The sequence below is a fragment of the Arabidopsis lyrata genome (assembly GCF_000004255.2).
Source record: "Arabidopsis lyrata subsp. lyrata unplaced genomic scaffold ARALYscaffold_3, whole genome shotgun sequence".
In the NCBI taxonomy this organism is placed as follows: Eukaryota; Viridiplantae; Streptophyta; class Magnoliopsida; order Brassicales; family Brassicaceae; genus Arabidopsis; species Arabidopsis lyrata.
Genome location: NW_003302553.1, coordinates 23,842,810 through 23,860,195, shown reverse-complemented (window position 1 = coordinate 23,860,195; position 17,386 = coordinate 23,842,810). Strand labels below are relative to the sequence as shown.

The 17,386-nt window shown below is 36.9% G+C and overlaps 5 protein-coding genes and 1 long non-coding RNA gene across 8 annotated transcripts; 2 read left to right on the top strand and 4 right to left on the bottom strand.

Annotated features, from left to right (window-relative positions):
* Positions 1 to 71: 71 nt before the first annotated feature.
* Positions 72 to 3,061, top strand: LOC9322345 (TBC1 domain family member 15). Of its 2 annotated transcripts, none has more exons than XM_002886233.2 (12): positions 72 to 196; positions 380 to 587; positions 747 to 842; positions 927 to 1,030; positions 1,127 to 1,326; positions 1,427 to 1,549; positions 1,630 to 1,718; positions 1,811 to 1,916; positions 1,982 to 2,079; positions 2,261 to 2,506; positions 2,596 to 2,679; positions 2,761 to 3,061. In XM_002886233.2, exons 2-12 carry the CDS (start codon positions 477 to 479, stop codon positions 2,779 to 2,781), a joined length of 1,278 nt encoding a protein of 425 aa, XP_002886279.1. In that variant the 5' UTR covers positions 72 to 196; positions 380 to 476; the 3' UTR covers positions 2,782 to 3,061. The 2 variants fall into 2 exon arrangements, with proteins under 2 accessions (XP_002886279.1, XP_020888707.1); XM_021033048.1 differs by having other exon boundaries at positions 87 to 196; positions 1,134 to 1,326.
* A 648-nt stretch (positions 3,062 to 3,709) lies between these two features.
* LOC9320269 (CRIB domain-containing protein RIC6) lies at positions 3,710 to 5,527 on the top strand. The gene is made up of 3 exons (XM_002886232.2): positions 3,710 to 4,217; positions 4,470 to 4,576; positions 4,821 to 5,527. Exons 1-3 carry the CDS (start codon positions 4,145 to 4,147, stop codon positions 5,277 to 5,279), a joined length of 639 nt encoding a protein of 212 aa, XP_002886278.2. The 5' UTR covers positions 3,710 to 4,144; the 3' UTR covers positions 5,280 to 5,527.
* Positions 5,528 to 7,303: 1,776 nt separating this feature from the next.
* Positions 7,304 to 10,014, bottom strand: LOC9320268 (succinate--CoA ligase [ADP-forming] subunit beta, mitochondrial). The gene is made up of 11 exons (XM_021032454.1): positions 9,721 to 10,014; positions 9,414 to 9,524; positions 9,202 to 9,313; positions 9,043 to 9,107; positions 8,861 to 8,938; positions 8,689 to 8,763; positions 8,430 to 8,582; positions 8,212 to 8,346; positions 7,957 to 8,121; positions 7,741 to 7,863; positions 7,304 to 7,651 (listed from the first exon to the last, which is right to left on the bottom strand). Exons 1-11 carry the CDS (start codon positions 9,817 to 9,819, stop codon positions 7,502 to 7,504), a joined length of 1,266 nt encoding a protein of 421 aa, XP_020888113.1. The 5' UTR covers positions 9,820 to 10,014; the 3' UTR covers positions 7,304 to 7,501.
* A 79-nt stretch (positions 10,015 to 10,093) lies between these two features.
* LOC110229737 lies at positions 10,094 to 11,655 on the bottom strand. The gene is made up of 3 exons (XR_002333130.1): positions 11,048 to 11,655; positions 10,793 to 10,963; positions 10,094 to 10,706 (listed from the first exon to the last, which is right to left on the bottom strand). It is a non-coding gene; the product is annotated as an uncharacterized LOC110229737 (long non-coding RNA).
* Positions 11,656 to 11,846: 191 nt separating this feature from the next.
* On the bottom strand, positions 11,847 to 14,129 carry LOC9320266. Its single transcript, XM_002884154.2, has 8 exons — positions 13,793 to 14,129; positions 13,540 to 13,674; positions 13,287 to 13,430; positions 13,117 to 13,184; positions 12,944 to 12,994; positions 12,804 to 12,863; positions 12,206 to 12,709; positions 11,847 to 12,115 (listed from the first exon to the last, which is right to left on the bottom strand). Exons 2-8 carry the CDS (start codon positions 13,652 to 13,654, stop codon positions 12,074 to 12,076), a joined length of 984 nt encoding a protein of 327 aa, XP_002884200.1. The 5' UTR covers positions 13,655 to 13,674; positions 13,793 to 14,129; the 3' UTR covers positions 11,847 to 12,073.
* A 268-nt stretch (positions 14,130 to 14,397) lies between these two features.
* Positions 14,398 to 17,193, bottom strand: LOC9322344 (myb family transcription factor PHL4). 2 transcript variants are annotated; one of them, XM_021031592.1, is made up of 8 exons: positions 16,925 to 17,193; positions 16,110 to 16,693; positions 15,764 to 15,992; positions 15,574 to 15,650; positions 15,438 to 15,477; positions 15,103 to 15,151; positions 14,954 to 15,023; positions 14,398 to 14,842 (listed from the first exon to the last, which is right to left on the bottom strand). In XM_021031592.1, the coding sequence occupies exons 2-8, from the start codon at positions 16,665 to 16,667 to the stop codon at positions 14,660 to 14,662; spliced, it is 1,206 nt and encodes a 401-aa protein (XP_020887251.1). In that variant the 5' UTR covers positions 16,668 to 16,693; positions 16,925 to 17,193; the 3' UTR covers positions 14,398 to 14,659. The 2 variants fall into 2 exon arrangements, with proteins under 2 accessions (XP_020887251.1, XP_002884199.1); XM_002884153.2 differs by having other exon boundaries at positions 15,103 to 15,148.
* Positions 17,194 to 17,386: the final 193 nt, after the last annotated feature.

Genomic DNA, 17,386 nt, shown 5'->3' with positions numbered 1-17,386 from the left:
CGTTTAAGAAGATCGAAACCGATCGGTTTAATGTTTGAAATCGAAATCGAATCGGAGCTGATAAATTCGGGTTGGTTCGGTTAAAAAGGCAAGAGTCCTCCTAGAAATAGAAAGATGAAAAATGGAAGAAGAAGAAGAAGAAGACGGGCATGTCTCTGAAGATCGTCGAGAGTCCGGCTGTTTAGGATCTCAATCTGTATGTGTTTGGTTTTATTATGTTGATAATTTCAAATTGTTGAGTCTAATCGGATTCTGGATTATTATCCAAATGATAATGATGATGTTCTGATGCTGATTGATTATTGAGCCATGGGAGCTTCGTCATTGCAAAGTTTTCGTCTTTTCTCCATTCTGATTTTGGGTTTCATTTATTGTATAGTGGTTTGATGAATTCATGAATGATTTATGTGGGAGATGGATGATTGCCTATAAAACTATAAGTTTGGTTTGAACAAGAAGAAGAAGAAGAAGGTTGAATGTTTTGCTGCGGATTTATGTGGAAATCCGGAGGAGAAGATTTGCAAGGTTTCTATCCAGTTAGACCTGAATGTCAACCAGATGTTCCAAGGACCCGTTTTAAATCAAGGGTTCGTGTTTTTTTTCTTTCACAATTCTTCTTCTCAATCACCTGTTCATTTCTTGAGGAACTGATGATACATTAGGGTCTTATTATCATATCTCAAAGATAGCTCTTGTTTGTTTGTTTGTAGCTGATGAAATGATTCATCTTGATATGTAATTTGCAGGCTGGAAAGACTCTAAGTGCTAGAAGATGGCACGCTGCGTTTACTGAAGATGGCCATTTGGATATGGAAAAAGTGCTTAGACGTATACAGCGCGGAGTGAGTCTACTTTGTTGTCCTGATCTTGTTTCTATCTATATGCCCTTTTTGTTGTTGTTGTTGTTCACTTGGTTTCTTTGTTAGGGAATTCATCCCTCGATCAAGGGCGCTGTTTGGGAGTTTTTGTTAGGGTGCTACGATCCTGACAGCACTTTTGAGGAAAGGAACAGGCTGAGGAATCGCAGAAGGTACTATGGAATTGGTTGATCATGTATGTTCAATCATTAAGTAGTTTTTAGATGCCATCACGTCATGGCTAACTTTAAATGTATTGATCATCTAAGGGAGCAGTACGGTGTATGGAAAGAAGAATGTAAGAAAATGGTTCCTGTCATTGGTAGTGGCAAGTACGTCACAATGGCAGTGGTTCAAGAAAATGGGAACCCAATAGACGAATCTTCTGTAGAAAATCAAGGATGGATCGTGAAAAATGTCGTTACAGATGAGAGAGTGCTACAATGGATGCTCTCACTACACCAGATCGGTATGCCATTACATATATAAGTTTAGTCATATCTGATTGTCTTCTTATAACCTCATTTTACATATTCTTGTACACCTAATATGGTGAAATTTTGTTTCAGGCCTTGATGTTGCTAGAACAGATCGGTATCTCTGCTTTTATGAGAATGATCGTAATCAATCAAAACTATGGGACGTTCTTGCCATATATACATGGTTGAATCTTGATATTGGTTATGTTCAGGGTATGTGTACTTGCTGTTAACGATTAATCTTTTGAAAACAAATAAGAAACAGAACTGATCCACTTTGTCTACTCATGTAGGAATGAATGATATATGTTCCCCAATGATAATCCTCTTTGATGATGAAGCCGACGCTTTCTGGTGCTTTGAGCGTGCAATGCGAAGACTAGTAATAACTAATAACCGATGACATAACTTCTCATGTTTTATGTCATTACCAGACTGTTGTATTCACGGTTTATTGTTTTTCTTGAATTTCAGAGGGAAAATTTCAGGGCAACAGCAACATCAATGGGTGTCCAGACTCAGCTGGGTGTGCTCTCACAGGTCATTAAGACCGTGGATCCTCGTCTCCATCAACATCTAGGTAAGAGTGTTTTGCTATTACGAACACTCTTCTTGTTGGTGTGCTAAAACGTGTTAATGTGACAGAGGATCTCGATGGTGGGGAGTATCTGTTTGCTATTCGGATGCTGATGGTACTTTTCAGGAGAGAATTCTCCTTCCTTGACGCTTTGTACCTTTGGGAGGTAATGACACTGCCTGTTCATATTCAAACTTTCTGCATTTTTTTTCTTGGTTCCTGGTTTTACTTGCTGTGATTGTTTACGAAGCCGGAAGATCTTGCTGTGTGTTTATTATCTTCTTTCTTTTTTTGCGTTTTCTGCTGTTTGGGTAATGAGAATAATGTGAGTTGGATTATGGTTGCAGCTGATGTGGGCGATGGAGTACAATCCAACCATGTTTGCAACATACGAGGAACTAGAAAACCGAAACAACGCAGCATCCGATCCCAAGTTACTAAAACGGTATGGCAAGTTTGAAAGGAAATACATAAACAGTGGGCAGAACGAGCAACATCGCAATACGCTTGCTGTCTTTGTGGTTGCAAGCGTTCTACAGACAAAGAACAAACGTCTCTTGAAGGAGGCTAAAGGCTTAGACGATGTTGTTCAGGTCTGTTTCTATATCTTTTCACTCGTTTCTCTCAAAGCCAAAAAGAAAAAAACAAACTCTGGAACTTCAAAGTTTAAGTTGGTTTGCAGATACTAGGAGACATTGCGGGTAATCTTGACGCGAAAAAAGCATGTAAAGAAGCGTTGAAGATCCATGAAAAATTCCTGAAAAAGGTTTCTTTCACTCACTATAGCTTGGGGAAGATAATGATATACAGTTATACTAATGCAGATGTTATTGTGTGTTTCTTGCAGGCTAATAGTAATAAGCAATAAAGATTTGCTCAAAACCTCTACTCGACGACTTTATATATCAAACATATACTAATACAGTTTTTGATCAGAGGATTGTTCATCGCCGGCCAGAAATTTCTTGGAAGGAGATTGATGAGAATGCTCTGATGATTAATTTTCTTTTTTTCAATTTGTTCATTTTCTCATGGTTTATGTATTTTGTGGTAAACTGTGTGCCGTTTTTCAGTTATACGAATGAACTACGTACGGTCCACTAACCTCCTTACATTATTTGACTCTTGTGATATTTCTTTTCCACATTTTTCTGTTTTGCATGAATGTATAATTTTTAAGAAAATTCGTTAAATGTATATAATGATTATTTTTAATTAAGTAAACATTAATCTGTTTATTTGGTAATAGCAAATGACAAAGAGACATACAAAAATTGAGATGATATTTTCGTAAATAAAAATTGTGTTAAAGCATATATAATTCACACATTTAGTTTATGTGATATAGAGACATAGATGTCTATAACTCTATATGACTATATACGAGAATAAAAGAAAATTCATGTTTTTGTAGAGTTCAATATTGGCAAGGACCAAACTATTAAAATAGTATGTTTTAACCCATATTTTGGCATTGCAAAATCTCTCATTGCCATTTTCTTAATTAATTTAAGAGTTTAATTAAGACATGCATTCTCTACATACATTGAAGTTTATTGAGATAAAAAAAAATTAGACAAAAAAAGACAAAATAAAATTAATGTTAATGATTATTCATTTGATGGAACAGAAAAACGTAATTTCTATATACTAATTCTAAATTTTGATTGATTTCTGATAGTAATAGATAAACAAATTGTAACCATCAGATTAACGAAAATTTTGGTTTAAACAAACATTTTTGCACTCTTCTTTTTTTGCAATATCACCTTTATACGCTCTCCACCCATCATTCAAACAAACATTTTCTTAGTTTCCTTCATTTTTTGTTTCTTAGTTTCTTCGTTTGATGCTTTTTTTTTCCTCCTGAAGTCTGAGGGTTTTGTAGGTAATTTTTAAAAGAATTTTGTTTATGTATATATCCTTAAACTTTTTCTTAGGTTATCAATTTGTTCTTTTTGATATATAGAAGAATCTGCAAAAAGATAAACCTACAATTTTCTGAGATGAATTCTTGTTTCTCTCTGAACGATATTTTGGAGTCTTGATGAGCTTTTTTTTATCTATCATTTTGTTTTCCTCAATTAATTTTTACTGTCACCAACTTCTTATTTTCTGGAAAAAGTGAGTTTTAGAAAATTAGTTTTCCGGGATAAGAAAATCTTTTTGTTCTTGGATGGAATAATTAATCTTCCCTTTTTTGAATTAATTATAACAAAAAAAAAAAATCTATGCAACTCACAATGTCAAGCTCCAAGATGAAAAGCCTCTTGAAAGGGCTCCGATATATTTCTCAAGTATTTGGTAAGTTCACCCTATAGATCTCTTTTTTTCTTTTTGTTCTCATAATTTTTCTATATACAGTATGTTAAATTAGAAATTACATGATAAATCCTTTTTTTAATATATAAAAACTCGAACTTCATGATCAGTTTTGAATTACTATGATGCAAATCACGTAAAAAATTTGCATGCATGCATTGTAAGTATGTTTGTGTGGATTGAGGATGAATCTAAATGATTTATTATACTTTTTTTAATTAAAAATGATCGTAGAAAGTGAAAAAGAAGAAGAAATACAGATCGGAAATCCAACGGATGTAAAACATGTTGCCCATATCGGTTGGGATGGACCATCCGCTAATGCCACCGCACCAAGCTGGGTATGTTCTTACTCTTTTCTACTTCTTTGGTATTTCTTAAAAGGCGTAAACATAATCGCGATAAAATAGCAAAATTAAAGATTGTTTTATTATTATATATACGCATATTTGGATGGATGTGATCTCTAGATTAATATTTGAGTACTTTAATCTACGAGTTCATATATAGGAAGATAAATATTTGACCTAAAACGTTTTGAGAAAATGTCGAATTGATTTGGTTAATGTTATTGTGATTTGAAAGATGACTGAGTTTAACTCTGGCGGGGGATTCGAATCTGGTGAAGGAGGCGGAGAAGATGATTCCTCCATAAAATGTATGTCAGAATATGGTGGTCGGTCCAGAGATTTGCCAAATCTACCAAAATCTACGAGGAAATCGGCGTCGGAGAAAGGTTCTCCGACGAAAGAAAAATCATCAGACAAAACTAAACGCCGGTCTTCGAACAAAGGCACATCGTCATCGTCGAGGAGACCAAAGGAAGCCACTGAAGAACAAGACGAGTTATCTTCTTGGCCTCGTGGAATACCGGAAGTTCCAAAGAAATCAAGGAGGAAGAAGAAGTCGACAAAAGAAACCGCGGTTAATGGAGGGTCATCAAGATCGACAAGAAGATCTGATGTGGATAATATGTCGGAATTTATGTCTGAGACTGGTTCGGTGAGATCTATGCCTCAATTCGACAATAGAGATGATTTTTGAAAGGAGAGACGTACGTCGTATATAGAGATTTTGCTGCTCCAAATTTTCATTGAACACACGAATTGTTAGATTTTCTTGTTCATTCTTGTACTAGCTATGATTAACTATGCAAGGAGAATTTAGACAAATATATTTTACAGCTTTTTTGGTACATAGATCATTGACATCATATATACGAGAGAGAACATTTTGTAGCATTATTGAATTTGATTTTCAATTATAGAAGCCGGGGACAAAAGAATTACGTATATAATTATTTAACAAACTAAACTCATCGTCGTTTTAAAAGCCGGTTGACCTAATAACCTAAAAGACTCCGGTTTACCCCTTGAGGTAAAGCAAGTAAGCAACCCAGTTCTGAAGTTCATCGCGGATGACACAGCCGACAACCCCGACACATCCTATTTCCTATACCCAGGGCCGGTCCTAGCCTGTAGGTGGCCTAAAGCATATTTTAAAAATGTGGCCTTCTTATATAAATAACTAACGATAAAATTTAATATTAAACCACTGGAAAAAATGTTAAAAATCATTAAATATAGTTGATGAAAAACGTTATTAAATATGTTAACAACGTAAAACATGAAAATAAAGCTAATTAACTAAGCGTAAGCCAAAAGTCGAACCGACGCCACGAATGTGGTGGCTCACACACGCTGGTCGGAGACAAAAACGTTAATTAAGCGGCAGATTTGTCTAGAAGAAAAGAGAAGGGAGAGCGATTTTCTAAGAGATAGAAAAAATTGAAGTGAACCACCGAATTATTCCAAATTTATTGTTATGATTTTAGGTTTGTTTATAAAGGTGTATGACTTTATCAAGCAAACAAAATGTATAGATAAAGTAAAGGAAACTACTATGAAGAGAAGAAGAATAAAAAGATAATTATGGAAAAAAGAAATACAGGAAAGTGAAAAAATATTAACCAAAAAAAGAATAGAAGCGTGAGAAACTGAGAGTTGACTCGAACCCTGAAACCTCACACAATATGCAGACCTACATAACCACTTTACCAACCTAACACTATCGTAACTGTGGCCCTCAAATTTTATTTATATTGTGTGGCCTAAAGCAAATGCTTTGCTTGCTTTATAGACGGGCCGGGCCTGCCTATACCAACAAAACCATATAAAATATGGTCCATTTTTTGCCAATTTATCTTTGTAGTTTTGTTTTGTTTAGAATTGGAAATGATCCATTATCTTTGCTATGGTTAGTTGAATATTAGTGAAATCCACATTCCAAAACATAAACTCCATCATAAGCCCGCAAGGTGGTGGGCGAGTGGTAGGGCGAGTCCGGAGTTGAGGGTGAAATCCCCGAACGTTCGATCTTCCTCCCTCGCTGTTATCAACACTTTGTTGGGAAGTCTGGGCTTGGGCTTCGGCCCAGGCAGTTTACCTGGTAGTCTGGTAACAGGCGATCCAGCTACCCCCGGGCATTAGTCGGAAAGCATTCCAAACTCGGTTCAGGCAGTGTGGTAGCCCATCCTTCGGGGTGGTAGTGAGTCCACTCTGTAGCACTCCGGTGCGTTCCTACCGAGGCTAATCGGATCAGCCGATCGGGTATATCAAAAAAAAATTAAAAAAAAAATAAAAAAAATAAACTCCATCATAACCTTGTTTATGTTTCTTTGGATTAGATAGTCCCGTTTTCACCAGTGTTCATTATATTGTAACCTTGTTTTTTATTCTCTTTTTTGCCAAGGTTACTCTTCTTTTAGGCATTGCTATTTGTAATACTAAACTTTCATTTTATATGATATTTACAAGCTTAGCAAAAAAAAAAAAAAAAAAAAAAAAACTCCATCATAACATATATAGATCATTGACATTAATACAAGAGAACTTATAGCAATATTCCTAAACCTTGTAACCGTTAAATAGGAAACAGAGGGAAAGCTCTGTCTTGTGAAAGACTTTTGTTGTTTCAGTGACACATATTATGTGGCTTCCCACAAAATCGATTTTTATTCATGATAGGTACAGTACGTATGAGAAAAACTTGAACCCCTTAGTATCAAGTATCAACCATATGAGTTGGTTAAATACAAAAAAAGATATCGAGAATTCCGATTTAAATCTCATTGGATGGATCACACAAAAAAGGAGACCAGTTCATTATTGATCTGTTTGAGGAAATGATATCCGCAAGAAAGTGTAAATTGCGCGCTGTCAACCACAAAACAATTAACAAACCGGCTTTTGGTATATAAAGAGAGATTAGTTAGCTAATGCTTTCACCGCTTTCTCAGCTGCATCATCCAAATCATCAGCCGTTATGAGTTTCATTCCACTTTCCTTGAGGATTCTCTTTCCCTGCTCAACATTCGTTCCTTCCAAACGAACCACCACTGGCACTTTCAATGAGACCTGTCATCGCCATTCCATACAAACACTCGGATTTATTTTCAATCATGATTATATGAAATATTACGGTAACAAGGTTGTTTCTCACTCACCTCTTTTGCAGCGTTCACGATTCCACTAGCAATCACATCACATTTCATTATCCCACCAAATATATTCACCAAGATAGCTTTCACTTTATCGTCAGATGTCAGAATCTTAAACGCTTCCACCACCTTATTTTTGTCACAAACCCCTTTTAAAATTGGTTTTCAATCCACAAAGAATTATGATTCCCCAAAGTGAAGAAGGAAGTTTTTTTTTTTTACCTGGTGCTCAGAAGCATTTCCACCAACGTCAAGGAAATTGGCGGGAGTTCCACCATGTAATTTAATGATGTCCATGGTTGCCATGGCCAATCCAGCTCCATTCACCATGCAACCAATCTCTCCATCCAAACCGATGTAGTTCAGGTCAACTTTCGCAGCAGCCACCTATGAGAAGCAACACACACTTTTCCTTTTATTATCCTATCTACATAACATAACATAGATTTCTTGATGATACAAGAGATAGACAGAGACCTCTCGTGGATCCTCCTGTGTTGGATCACGCATGGCAAAAATCTCTTTTTGTCGGAACGCAGCATTATCATCGAAGTTCAATTTGGCATCAGCTGCTACCAATTGATTAGTGGATGTCTCCGCAAGGGGGTTGATCTACAAGAGAAATTTTGGAGGTTCAACAAAAGATATTGATAACTGAAAAAAGTGTAGAAACAAGCCAGTGAGAGAGAACTCACTTCCAACATTGTGCAGTCAGTCTTGCGGAAGAGTTCATATAGCTTCTTCACTTGTTCAATCGAATCTTTTCTGTCAGCAGCTTTGGGAGCCAGACCATCCACAACCTTAGCAGCATCTTCATCAGTGATTCCTGCAAATACATCAATTGGTACCTACGCAAAACCATGAATTGAGGGGTCAAAAACCCGCATGAGAAAGAATCTCAGAATGATATTTACTAGAGATTAGAGCACCAAATACGAATAAAACAGTAACAACCTTGATGATCATGTCAGGGAACTTCTCAGCAAGATCTTCAATACTGGTACCACCCTTTTTACAGGCAATGATCAACTGAAATAGGAAAGGAAAACGTTTTCGATATTGCTGACAGGGAGTGAGAACCGCATGCCTAGAAGCAGAGAAATTCATCATTTGCATAGTAGCATACCGGTCCAGCAGATTTACGGTCCAGAATTATGGAAAAGTACATCTCATTGACGAGTGACAATTTCTCACACAAGTAAACCTGCTCAAAATTAAGATACATTGAATAAATAAAGGTGTAAGAGCAGTCACAAGAATTGAAGAAAAAACACCAATCATGAGCTTCATAAATAACAAATAACAAACCTTGCTAACTACTTTGCCTTGAGGACCAGTTTGCTTGGTGACAAGTACTTGTCCTAGCATCTTTCCTACAAGTGATAAAACTTAGAAATTGATCAATAACTTGTACGACAACAAAAAAAAGAATTCAGAAGGCCACAAACAAGAAATCATGTACAATACCAGCAATATCTTCAGCCTGACCACGTTTAACAATGTGAACACCACCCTTAAGACCACTCTTGAATGTTCCAAGACCTCTTCCACCAGCCAAAATCTGGCTCTTAACAACCAACTGTATCACAAGAAAAGGACACTCTTTCAATTAGACAACAACTAATAATAGAGCTAAGAATCAAGTCCCTCACAAATGTTGTCCAGATAACAATGCTTACCTCGCTTTCATTAGGGAAAACTTCTTGAATAGCCTTTTTAACTTCTTCCAACGAAGAAGCAGCAACTCCTTTTGGCACATTAACTCCATATTTCCCCATCAATTCAGCTCCCTGATTGTATCAGAAACCCAAACGATTCCATGTCAAATAGTGCTTACTTTCAAAATACAACTCCTAGAAAACCGCAATTCTATCAACCACAAATCAATCAGTGGATCAACCCCAAGAAACAACAGATCGTGCTCGAATTCTGACTTGAAAAGCGAATCTAGGCAACTGTGGAGATGGAAATGAAGAGAAGAAGAACCTGATACTCGTGGATGTTGAGGCGGCGAAGCTGTTGCTGCTGCCATTTCCCGGAGATGGAGAGAGATCTGGACACGAGCTTGTTCACCAATCCCCTCATCGTTTGATTTGTCTTCGAAAAGCAGCCAAAGAGAAGAATAAAGGAAAAATAGAGAGAGCAGAGAGCGAGAGAGAAGAATAGTCGCAGCTATGAATGATCGAGTCTAACCCTAATTTTTCCTAACTTTATGAATTTTCAATTTAACCCTCTCCCTCTATTCCTCTTCTATGTCGCCGGCTCATTTAATTCCAAAATATTTTGAGATTTTTCTCAAAAACTCTATAATTGAAAAATACAAAAGTGCCCATTTAAGTCACTAAAAAGCAAGAACTAGGCAATACAAATTTTTTTTTATAGTAACAGATTGTTTGATTTCAAGACGTTTTTACTTAACAAAATATGTCTTTCACATCACAATTGTAACACTTAAACAACAGCTATGGACATTGTTATGGCTGCCATGATGCCATCACACTGTTATTGGTGGCGGAGTGGTGGCTAAAAGTCATAACTCATAACATTTCACATATAAAAACACATTTAAACTTGACAAAAACTAATTTGATAGAGATAGACTCCTCCTCAAAACGGATCAATTGATAGCAACGTTCTTATCCCTAAGCACTGAGTCTTCATTCACCAGCCAAACCGCGTGAACCTCGTCTGTACGAAACCACTGCGTAAAGGTGGATTCTTGAATTGGCGTTTCAATACCTTTAACAAATCCGAGTAGACCCGCGTAAGCGATCATCGTTCCATTATCAATGCAGCATCGGTCATCTGTTGCAAACAACTTACCGTCACGTCCAGAGCATATAGTCCTCATCATCTCCTGCAAACGCTCATTGCAATTTGCAACCGACAGTACCAACTATCAGAACGTCTTTCTTGTCGCATTGCGCCATCGCTCTTTCCGTTATCTCAACCAACATCGCAAACACCGTCTCCTGAGAGATCAACACTCATATATATGTTCCTCTCTAAAATGTCCAAACGTTGCATTCTATGTAAATGAAAATTACTACTTATGTACCAGTGGTAGCCTTTACTTGAAGAGAATAGCACAAGTCAGCTGGTGTGCACTCGTTATTCTTGAGCTTCTCCTCTGCGGTAGTTTTGATATAACTCAAGATTCCGCTTAACGAAACATCCATACCTTTAACAGCATACAGAATATCGATAAAATTTCTCCTTTCTTAGCGAGCTAGTAAGAAAACAAACATCCAATAAATGTCACTAACATAACACCACAGGGGTCTTATTAAAATCTTGATAGATTCGGAATTACCTGCTCGATGTATATGTAATAGCCAAGACTTGGATCATTAGACAGCTTCAAGACTCTAACAAACCGGTCCAAGCAATTCCCAACAGCAATATCAATAGTCTCACCAAAAAATCCGGTAACAACTTTCCCCATCTCAATCTTTTTCTTCATTTCTCTGCACATTCAAGAGATGAACAAATCCCCAAAATCGAAGTTCTGACCTAAGATTTCATGTAAAACCTAAAACCCTGGAGAAGAAGCCTCAAAGAGCGATTGAACTAAATGAATTAAGGAAAAAAGTTGTTGTCATTGGAACATAAGCCCCGTTCAGTTAGTCCGAGGACCAAGTGAATAACTGTCGTGAAACGAACGGCCATGATATCATCGGCGGAGAGACCACAGAAGCTCCACACACGCGTCTCAGCTTTTAGGACCTCTCTACCGTATGATTCTCTCGTTACCGAGGCCGCATCTCTGCGGATAGTGGCCCGGGGACTTTCCTGGGTCGGAACTTAGGCAAGCCCATATGACCCATTCACTTTGTCCAATGACTGTTGTACACTGTGATGGTTCAGGACTTAATATATACTCAAGTGATATTTCTGGAACAACCGATGTGGGACAAACAACTCTAGCATAAGCCGATTTTTTTTTTTTTTTTCTACTACAGAATGTAAGGGAATATGTTTTTTTTTTTTTGAGCAAGAATGTAAGGGAATATGTTGGCTTGTTAATTTACAGTAAATTACTTATGCTTCTAGTTTAGCATTTTACATGAGTTGATATATGCAATCATAGAAAATGTGGTAATTTAGTAAAATTCTTACTAAACTTTGCTCTTTATTTTACGCTTATACATTTGTTTTGAATATTCTTATAGTCTTAGTCCACATGAATTTCTTTGAACAAGACAATAAAGATTCTCTCATATAAGTTAAATTGAAGTATAAAGAAACCTATAAACCAACTTATAGCGATGTCAAACTTTGAAATGAACATGTTTTAGAAAGAATGATACAAAATATGGTACAACCTTGTCACAGTAGATCAAGACGGTGGCTTCAAGTTCCTAATTGCAGCGGCCATAATCTGAAATAGTTCCACATGTTAAATAAAGTCAGACAACAAAGTCAACTATTATTGTTGTAATTATCTCTTAATGTAAGAAAATAAACGTACCCGGGCAGATCCAGGATCAAACCTTCTTTCACCAATACTTGTATTCCTGTCCTCTCTCTTTGTGACTACACTTCTTTGACTAGATTCTACTCTGCTGCTGCTGCTTTCACTACATACTTCTTCACCCATCTGTGTGCCTTTGTTCTTGCTTCTTGTTGTATAAGTACGGTCAGGCGTTCCACCAGAACCAAGAACCGGGTTATCGAGGGATTCTGATGCATCATCTTCAATACCTTTTCTCTTGCTTCTTGTTGTGTAATCAAATATATTATTTGTTTGGAGACTTTGTCCCTTCTTCGAAAATTGTGTCGCCGCTGCTTTTGCACCGGCAATTGCAGCTGTGAGACTGGTAACTTGCTCTGAATCAAGTGCTTTCTTCTCTTGTATTGTACAAGGAATAGAACCAGGTTTCAAAGAAAACGGGTCTTTTGGGTCTGGAAGAGGGAATTTCACCTTAAAAGAGTTTTGAGAAGGCATAAGACCTCTCGCTGCTGCTACATAAATCTGCTTCATTTCAAAATACAGTAAGTAACTGGTACTAACTTATACTACAACAAGAACCCACCAATTCCTAGGCTTTGAAGAACAGCAAGATTACCTTATTTTCTAAGTTATAGACGCCCTGGTACCCACGCATCTCAAATGGAATAATCAGTTTCTGGAAGAGTTCATAGAATCAAATGTTAAATAGTCAATCTAAAAAAAACAGTAAAAACCAAAAGATGAAGTGATTTGCACCTGTGGCTGCTCACATAGCCAACAAAAATTGGTTTGTCCTTCAAGCCTCACCTAATATATACCCAAAAAACAATTGGGGGTTTGCTTATTATACTAAAGAATCATCGATAGTGAGCTGTTTTCGATGTCAAAGAATAGAAAACAGCGATAACGAAGATCGAAAATAGTTGTACCCCTTGAGGTAAAGCATCCCAGTTCTGAAGTTCATCGGAGGTGACACAGCCAACAACCTCAACACATCCTATACCAACGAAACCGTATCAAATATGTTCCAAACAAATCATGTCTTACTTACACTATAACATGGAACTTGTGATTCAAATATGCAAATAAGTAACAATACCAATTAGTCTTGAAACAGGATAATGTTGGGGGAATTGAATATCAGTGATGCCATCAACAGCATAAATTTCTTGGTAAAACTCTTCCATTGCTTTAATAGTAGCTTCATCAGGTACTTTACTAGCAGCATGAATCCATAAACGACCTATTACATGTTTAAAACAACATCATCTTCTTCAAAAGTTATGCAATTATCACAATGTCCCAATTCAAATTAAGCCAAAATCCCAGAGTTCAAAATTAGGGTTTTATACCTCGAATTGGGGAAGGCCAGGATCTGCCTTCGATGCGTTTGATACCATGGACGAGAAGTGAAGCCCATGGCTGATGCATGGTCAAGCACGGGTTCTTGTAATTCCCACGACTCATCACTCTTTCTCTTCCAAAATCTAATTATCAAAACATTCACTAAATCTAATCAAATCTAGATCCACCAATCACCAAAGATATCTCCAATTACGCTCAAACCCTAGAGATGAACAATTCCAAAAATCGAAATTTTCTCACCTACAAATTTTGTCGAGATGGTAGGTTAATTAGTGTTTTAGCTCCGACGAATAATTATCACTTTTGTTAACTAGGTTAATGAGGTTTCAACTTTTAAGACAACTTATTTAAACTGAATAGAATTGAAAAGTGAACTAATTTATTGGCGGGCTGAGCCAGGCCCGTGCAATAGTGCAACGCATGGGCGACTCGCGAAAACCCAGATAGCAAGCTATCTTAATGGACTTTCACCCTTAAATAATAGAGTTAATATCGTGTGAGCCGATGGCCTACATATCAGATATTAAACTAATAAGAACAGATACTACACTTGATCTTAGCCAAAAGGCCGAGAAAGGTATGAATTGTATGATTAGCCCAGCTTTCTTTTTATAGAGGTTGTATATGACTGACGCTTCACTAGCTTACCGATGTGGGACAAAAACTCTTAACCTTTCGCACATCTTTCTTCTACTATGCTAAAACAAAAATTAAATATCTTCGCTACGTTTATTTGATTACCAGCTTTGAGTCTTTCACAGAATTGCTACTATATGCTTTCAATCTGACCATTTATTTACATGAGTTGATTGTATACATACGAAATTATAAAATAACGCAGTATATAGGAAGAAACTCGAAATAAAATCTAGTTTTAAACACTAAATCTAAAATCTCTGCATTCAGAATTACATCACAAAGATGGAATTTCTCTTTATTTTTGTTTCTTCCTAGTGAGCTGAGAATCAGAAAATTAGAGTTTTAAGAAAGAAATAAAAAGAGAGAAGAAGGCCTGAAGAAGACTGAAAGCTCGTACTCCTAATAAGTCAAACTCTACAACTCCACCAAAACCACAGTTTTATGATCTACCATCCCGAGAAAGGTTCTTCATTCTTCGTTTCTCGGACGCTTTGGCCGTGGGGAATCCGACTCCTCTAAACCATTTTCAGACGTTTTCACACTTCTTTTCTCTTCTTGTTCCGGTTTGTCGAAACCCATATTTTGCTTCTCAAACATCATCAACAACGCCTTTCCTTGCTCTTCTATACGAAGTTGCATTGTTCTTTGAATCTGCAAGCACATCAAAACAAACCCCTTCACAATCCCTACTGTTTGCAACTTCAAGGAATATAAACAGATAACACCACAAAGCTAAGACTCATTATATGTTCATCGTTGTACCTCAAGCTGCTCATGCAATTCCTTCTGAAGTTCCATCTGAATTCGCAGAGCCTCAGTGACATCTATCCCACTGCAAAATCAGTACTCACAATTTATTAGACAGATTCAATGGTGTAGCAGTTGTGAATTGTGATGTTACCAAACCCCACCGTCTCGTAATTTGCTCAAGCGGTGTCAACTTTGTCTCTGGCGGACCTGCTAATCATCAGAGAAAATCATCTTTTGAGTAAAAATCTGCTCGGATTGTAACCAAGGCTAAATGAGGCGAGGTAAAGGGTTCTTAGTTTAGAAAATTAGAAACTATTAGCATGCAAACAATGTCGAGAGCCTTTAACCTAAATATCAAGATAAGAGTAGAGTAAGATAGAACAACAAGAGCTGATCGAATTTGTATATATAAGCAAATACAATACTTTCCTCATCTTAAGAAATATAAATGCAAATGAAGAAGACTCATCATAAAAAGAGGGGAGTCAGTATTTACCTTCTGATGGTTCTGGTGTATATTTAGCTGACCTATATTTCTGCAAATATGAATAAGAAAAATTGTAGACTTTGACAAACAGGATATTATGAGGATTAGCATGAAACAGATGGTTAGGAAAAAATAAAAACTAAACCTGCAAATGACTTTTGACATGATATATAGTCAAACCTTCGACTTTCATATGCTTCAGGACACCCTTAGGAGTTGCTTCTACATTAAAATAAGACGCAGAATCAGAACAACCAGAGCTTTATCATCGTTAACTCTATTCAAAGAAAAGGGTCTTAAAATCAAGAAGCAGAGAGAGAGAGAGAGATTCTCACTATTACTGCCACCGAGCTGGTTAACAGCGTCAACAAAAACCTCATGAAGTTCAGGCGTCCAACGCATACGTCCCTTAGCTGCTGCTGCTGCATTATTATTACTATTGTTATTGTTGTTGCTGTTTGAGGATACTGTCCTAACAAGTGGTCGCATTTCCGCATAAGGAGAAGGCTGCTGCATAACAACTTGGGGTTGTTGAATCTGCGCTTGCATACTTGGTTGCTGGACCTGAAACAATATCTCCTCATAAAACATGGTTCTTTTGATGGTGTCTGCTACCGTTAGCTATAGAAGATGAAAAGACTGATGGGGAAAATAGTGATTTTTGGAGACAACATTACCAACCTTTGAAGCTGAGTTGAAATTAGTGTCAAGGAGAAGATCCTCCAAGACACTAGACATCAGGGAATCTCCATCGGTAATCAGGTGGTCATCCCAAACTGGCAAGTCACTTTGTTTGTGAATCTCATCAATAACACCATCATCCATTATTTGATTGGGAGAACCCGAAGGAAAATCGAAAATATCCGGGAGTGGAGAAGGAATCCAATCTGATGTCTCGGGGACGAAAGATGTTGGAGATGCGATGTTGAATCCTGGTTCGACAAAAGGGTTATGGAGATCACTCGAAAATATATGACCAACAGCTCCACCATTGTCAGAGAGTAGATGATAAGGATTTTCCATGACTTGGATGTGTTCTGAATTAAAGGACATTTCTGCTGCTTCTGAAGGGTTTGGTGAAGGTGGTATCAATGAAGAAGTGTGTGAAAGCTCCCTCGGAATTGACCTCAGCAGACGATTCTCCATAGAATTTGCATCATCATCATCATCATTCGGAATTGACCTTAACAGACGATTCTCCATAGAATTTGCATCATCATCATCATCATTCGGGATCATCACTAAGTTTATGAATTACTCAAAACCTATCAAAACCAAATTCATCTATGTAAAATTTCTGAATTACAGAATTTGAAATCAGTGCAAAGTCCAAATTGCAAAAGCAGATGATTTTACTGTCAGATAAGCAAATAATTCACACAATAATTCAAAATAAATTAAGAAAACTGAAAAAGCAGAATCAATCGCCAAACATATCGCCAATTATGCACCAAACTAGGGAGGACTATCAAATTCTGAAAAATCGAAATTCTCACCTAAAAATTCATGAAAAACCCCAAACCCATGAGAAAGAATCGAAAATAAGCGGAGAGCGTAAAGGTAATCTAACACCGGTACGGGCGAGTAAACCGGATCCTTGAACCGGATTTATCTCTATCTCTCTCACTTTCTTCTTCCTTTCTTCGTTAAAAGATGGTGGCTGTCTGTTAAAAGAGATGATCAGAGATCATTCTATCACGCGTGGAGAATGGCGTGTGCAACATATTTCATATTGCGGCACTCACATTGAATTTTCGGAGTGGACGACAAATTTTTGAAGGGAACTGTTTTAAAATAGCCCAAATTGTTTTTTTAATAACAAAAAAAAAATTAAGATACTACTATGATTTTGCTAACAACTGATCAAATATTTGAATTTATCCACAAAATATCTAATTACAAATCTGATTTAAGATCATTTTTAGCTGAAAAAAATAATTCAAACTTTTTTTTAGCAT